Source organism: Rhinopithecus bieti, unplaced genomic scaffold (assembly GCF_001698545.2).
Source record: "Rhinopithecus bieti isolate Rb0 unplaced genomic scaffold, ASM169854v2 scaffold_7649, whole genome shotgun sequence".
In the NCBI taxonomy this organism is placed as follows: Eukaryota; Metazoa; Chordata; class Mammalia; order Primates; family Cercopithecidae; genus Rhinopithecus; species Rhinopithecus bieti.
The window spans coordinates 313,014-318,647 of NW_016805495.1; the positions used below are offsets into that span (position 1 = coordinate 313,014).

Sequence of the window (5,634 nt, forward strand, 5' to 3'; positions counted from 1 at the left end):
CTCGGCCTCCCAAAATGCTGGGATTACAGGCATGAGCCACCGTGCCCAGCCAGCAGTTTTTTTCAGTTATTAATTTTAAAACATTTTTTGACATAATTTCAGACTTTCAAAAATGTTGAAAGAATGGTATAGAGTTCGTGGGGCCAGGTGTGGTGGCTCATGCCTGTAATCCCAGCATTTTGGGAGGCCGAGGCAGGCAGATCGCCTGAGGTCAGGAGTTCGATTCCGGCCTGACCAACATGGAGATACCCCGTCTCTACTAAAAATACAAAATTAGCTGGGCATGGTGGCACATGCCTATAATCCCAGCTCCTCAGGAGGCTGAGACAGAAGAATCTCTTGAATCGGAGAGACGGAGGTTGTGGTGAGCCAAGATTACGCCACTGCACTCCAGCCTGGGCAACAAGAGCGAAAGTCTGTCTCAAAAAAAAGAAAAAGAAAAAGAGAAATGTTTGAATACTTTGAAGTACTTCCAACAATTAGAAACTTAGGTATAAACATAAAATTATTTTGTGTTTATTTTTATAGGTGTCCCTTGGAATTTTACATTTAACGTAAAGTTTTATCCACCTGACCCAGCACAGTTAACAGAAGACATAACAAGGTAAATAAGTAATGGTTACACATGTAATTTTTCATATAGTAATGTATATGATGAGATAGTAATTCTTACCACCATAAGCTCTGCTAATTCCCTATTCAGAATGGAAGAAAAATAATGATATTAAGCAGCGTAAGATTGAAAGTTTCTGGTCACTTCAAGGCAGGCATGCAAATAAGTGAACCTAAAAGCCTTAAGTATCTGTGACCTGTATCACAAATATCAGCAAATTGGCAGGGGAACTGGCCTTGCTTATCATGGATATGCCAAGCTGTGGGCAGGGCTCCTACCAGCACCCTCCAAAGGGCAAGACACAAATATCATGGTAAAATGGCTCTACTCTTTTTTTTGTTTATTTTTTGGGGTCTCTTTTCATACTCCTTTCCTACCATGTTCCTTCTTTTTGTTGTTGTTTTTTGTTTTTTGAGATGGAGTCTCACTCTTCTCTCCCAGTCTGGAGTGCAATGGCGCGATTCTGGCTCACTGCAACCTCAGCCTCCTGGGTTTGAGTGATTCTTTTACCTCAGCCTGCTGAGTAGCTGGGATTACAGACATGCGCCACCACGCCCTGCTAATTTTTTTTTTTTTTTGTATTTTTAGTAGAGGCGGGTTCTCACCATGTTGGCCAGGCTGGTCTCAAACTCCTAACCTCAGGTGATCCGCCCACCTCGGCCTCCCAAAGTGCTGGTATTACAGGCTTGAGCCACCACACCCTTCTTATAGGTATCAAAAAAACTGAAAGTCTAAGTGTTATTATTTCTTCCTATCTCCCTTTTAAAATGTTTGATGAAGTACTTGATGCCCCGAACTAAATCTTCCTTGGAGCCCACCTAATTTATGAAATCTTGTACTCTTTAAAAACAGCCTACTGATGTCTTAAGAAAATGGCTTTTATTGGATTCTATAAAAATACTAACTAAAAAAGAAAAAAGAAAATCAATATATTATAAAGTACTACTGTGCATATTTATATTCATGACATCTTGCGTAGGGTCTTATCCGTAGTAGATGCTTGGCAAATGTCTGTTAAATTAAACTGTTGGTTGTTGAGTAACTGCTTTCTATTTCTGATTTTGCTGCCAACTGTCTGATTCCAGGCAGATTTAGTCTTTAGGCCTAGATAGTTTCTATACTCTCAAATAAGAGAATAGACTAACCTCTTTAAAAATCTGATTATTAAGTTCTATACAAAGTCAATACCATTTTTTTCTTATTATTTGTCATCTAGTCATCCTCAGTACATTCTTGAAGTTGAGATGCCAGATCCCTGCCTTAAAAAATTCCTTTGGTTATTTATTTTTCACAGTAATATTTGTCTTTTGGAGTTGCTACTTAATCATCTTTCTTCATCTAGGCTTATGTATAAAATAAAACACATTTCTAAAAATCTTTCCTAATTATTTACATTTTAGAGGAGTTTAAAATTTTTGTGCCTTGTTTGGCATTGTTTGGACATTTAAAAAAATATGTGTGTTGTGACTAATTAGAGCAAAATGTTATTTACTATCTTAGAAGCAAAGATATGATTCTAATTAATTTAGGAATTGTCAATTTAATAATACTTTCCTGTTTGGTAAAACAGTCTGAATTGGTCAAGTCAGTCAATTAGAACACGTGGTAAGGAAGTCAGGGCCATAGGTGGCGAACGTTACACTGACGGAGAGAAAAGTGTCTGAACGTGGTAAGGCAGTCGGTTTGTTGGACTGAACTGTTTTAACTGCAAACTGCAGTTCCCAGCAGTGTAGCACACAGATGGAATTAGTCTTACAAGGTGGCTAATAGTATGTAGAAGGCTGCATGTGACTTAACTCATCTTGGAGAGAAGATACACCAGAATGTTTATATCCTAGTGAAAATATGTCAGTAATGTCATCTTTATATATGAAGGACTATATCTGCACACTTGGCATAGCAATGTGACAGAAAAGAAAGGGCCTGGTTTTCGAGCCAGTCTTTATTACTACCTGACACCGAGCACGCTAAGCTTCTGAGCTACTTCCTCATCTACAATCTGGCAATGATACCCACCTCACAAGTTTTGTGTGTGTGTGTGTGTGTGAAGATTAGGTGAGATAATTTATGTATCTGTGGTACTTAGTATACTTAAAAAAAAAAATTAGTTTCATTACTTCCTTTAGACTTCCCCAGCTTTTCCTCTTTCTAAACATGTGTCCAATATAGTTACAGTATTTTTTTAAGTTTTAATATGGAAAAATTTCAAACACACAGAGAGAAAAATAATAGTGCAGTGAACTACCATATACCTACTACCTAGATCAAACAATTATTAATATTATCTCATATTTACTTAATCGCTTTTTCTTCTCTCCTTATTTTTTCTCTCTCTCCCTTTCTCTTTCTCCCCTTTTCTCCTTTTTCTCTCTCTATATTTTGTTGTTATTGCTGACATAACATTTTTTCTCTTTTGCTATAGATATTATTTATGTCTTCAGCTTCGGCAGGACATAGTTGCAGGACGGCTGCCCTGTTCCTTTGCAACCTTAGCATTATTAGGTTCTTACACCATCCAGTCTGAACTGGGAGACTATGACCCAGAACTCCATGGCGTGGATTATGTCAGTGATTTTAAACTGGCTCCAAATCAGACCAAGGAACTTGAAGAGAAGGTCATGGAACTGCATAAGTCATACAGGTGAGGATGTCTACAGGGTTTGTTCGGTGTTTGTTTTGGCAATGAGTTTAAACACTTAACATGGTATTGGTTCAGTGTTTGCCTAAGAGGGAGCATGGTGCCACGGAAAGAGTCAGTGTGAACTCAGTTTCCTCCACTGCTTGACTTTGGACAGGTTACTTAACCTCTCTTAATCTAAACTTTCTCATCAGATTAATGGTCATTGCATTGTAGGATGAAAACTAAATGAAGTAATATATGTAAAGCACTTAGCACAGTGGCTGGCTCAGTGCTTAGCAAATGGCAGCTATTATTATTTTTGTTTCCTTATCTTTTATTTTTTATCAGATTTAAAGCTCATTATGCTGCATTAGGTACCTTGAGTTCCTTAGACCAGGGGTTTTTAATTTGAGATCTTTATACACGGATAGATTTCAGAGGGCCCATGAAACTCTTGGAAGTATTTTTAAAAGTCTTTATTCACCGACTGTACTGCTTTTATACATGAAAATGATTGGCAAAGGCCGGGCGCGGTGGCTCAAGCCTGTAATCCCAGCACTTTGGGAGGCCGAGACGGGCGGATCACGAGGTCAGGAGTTTGAGACCATCCTGGCTAACACGGTGAAACCCCGTCTCTACTAAAACTACAAAAGCTAGCCGGGCGAGGTGGCTGGCGCCTGTAGTCCCAGCTACTCGGGAGGCTGAGGCAGGAGAATGGCGTAAACCCGGGAGGCGGAGCTTGCAGTGAGCTGAGATCCGGCCATTGCACTCCAGCCCGGGCGACAGAGCAAGACTCCGTCTCAAAAAAAAAAAAAAAAAAAAGAAAATGATTGGCAATGTTGGGCGTTATCAAGTGATCAAGAGCAGGAGTTTACAGTCAGTCTGAGCTGAGTTGAAATCTTGACCTTGGTTCCAACCTTGTGAGCTTAGGTCTTTCAATTATAACTTCTCTGAGCCTCAGGTTTCTTATATTTCTGATGGAGATTATCACCTCAGAGAAAATAGGGGGACTGCTAGGTTTAGAAAAGGTACTGTGGGCTGGACGTGATGACTCACACCTGAAATCCTAGCACTTTAGGAGGCTGAAGCAGGAGGATCACTTGAACCCAAGTGTTTGAGACTAGCTGGGCAACATAGCAAGACCTCATCTCTGCAAATAATTTAAAAATTAGCCAGGCATAATGGTGCACACCTGTGGCAAGTAGCTGAGCTGGAAGGCTAGCCTGGGAGGTCAAGGCTGCAGTGAGCTGAGATCACACCATTGAAAGGTAATGTGTGTAAAATACTGAATACAATGTCACAATGTCTTTCACATGGTAAAAAATTCAGTAAATATTAGCTAAAATTAAAGTGCCAGAATAATTTGTGTTTCTTCCTACCCATACATTCACTGTTACTTGAGTGATTTGCTATAGCTTAGTTCTATAAACTGCCTTAGCATATTAATGTGACAGTCTGACCTTGGCCTTGAGTTAGTACCCTGAGTTATGTTAGCATGAGTTAGATTACAAAGCTTGAAAGGATCACACTGCTCAAAGAGAAATCCAAAGAGTGGTGTTGGTAGGCTTGCCATGGTAGTAAAAAATATTCTTTCTAGCCTTTGAGCCATTTTGTTCTCCTAAATAGGATTGCATGGATTGGGATGCTTCAAATGAGAGAGTTGTAACTTAAGGTGTCCCAATTCTAGGTGTGTTATTGCCCCTGTAGGTTCAGGTTCCTCAGTCATGAGGACCATACTAAGGACTTTAAAGCCTACAACCCACATAGCAGGAGTCTTATAAGAGTTACCCATCTCTCTTGGGGTCACACTATTTCCAAAGAGAACTGCACGTTTGCTTTTTAAGTTTGGACTTATTCCAGTACCAATGTCTATAATCACTAAATACACCACTTTCAACTTGTTGATGATTATAACTTAAGCATGTTACATTGTCTTTGAATACATTTTATTGCTTTTATTTTCATTTTATTTTATTTTGAGACGGAATCTCAGTCTGTTGGCAAGCCTGGAGTGTAGTGGCGCAATCTTGGCTCACTGCAACCTCCACCTCCCGGGTTCAAGCAGTTCTCTGCCTCAGCCTCCGAGTAGCTGGGATTATAGGTGGCCACCATCACTCCTGGCTAATTTTTTGTATTTTTAGTAGAGATGGGGTTTCACCATCTTGGCCAGGCGGGTCTTGAACTCCTGACCTCGTGATCCACCTGCCTCTGCCTCCCAAAGTGCTAGGATTACAGCACTTTTATTTATATTCTGGTTATGATTCTCAGCATTTATATATATAAAGATATATGGATATATAAAAAATATATGCATATATACATATATATACAAGCAAGTACTGGAAAGAAAATAATTAGAATGTCAATACTGTAGGGAAATATTTTTATTATCTAATAATTT

General features: G+C 39.3%; 1 protein-coding gene across 25 annotated transcripts in view; it reads left to right on the plus strand.

Moving 5' to 3' along the window:
- Positions 1–5,634, plus strand: part of EPB41 (erythrocyte membrane protein band 4.1) — a 238,408-nt gene that overhangs the window by 128,511 nt on the left and 104,263 nt on the right. For all 25 annotated transcript variants that reach the window (XM_017872687.1, XM_017872677.1, XM_017872682.1 and 22 more), the window contains exons 6-7: positions 529–604; positions 3,036–3,254. In XM_017872687.1, coding sequence (XP_017728176.1) covers positions 529–604; positions 3,036–3,254 — 295 coding nt within the window. The remainder of the gene's footprint in view (positions 1–528; positions 605–3,035; positions 3,255–5,634) is intronic.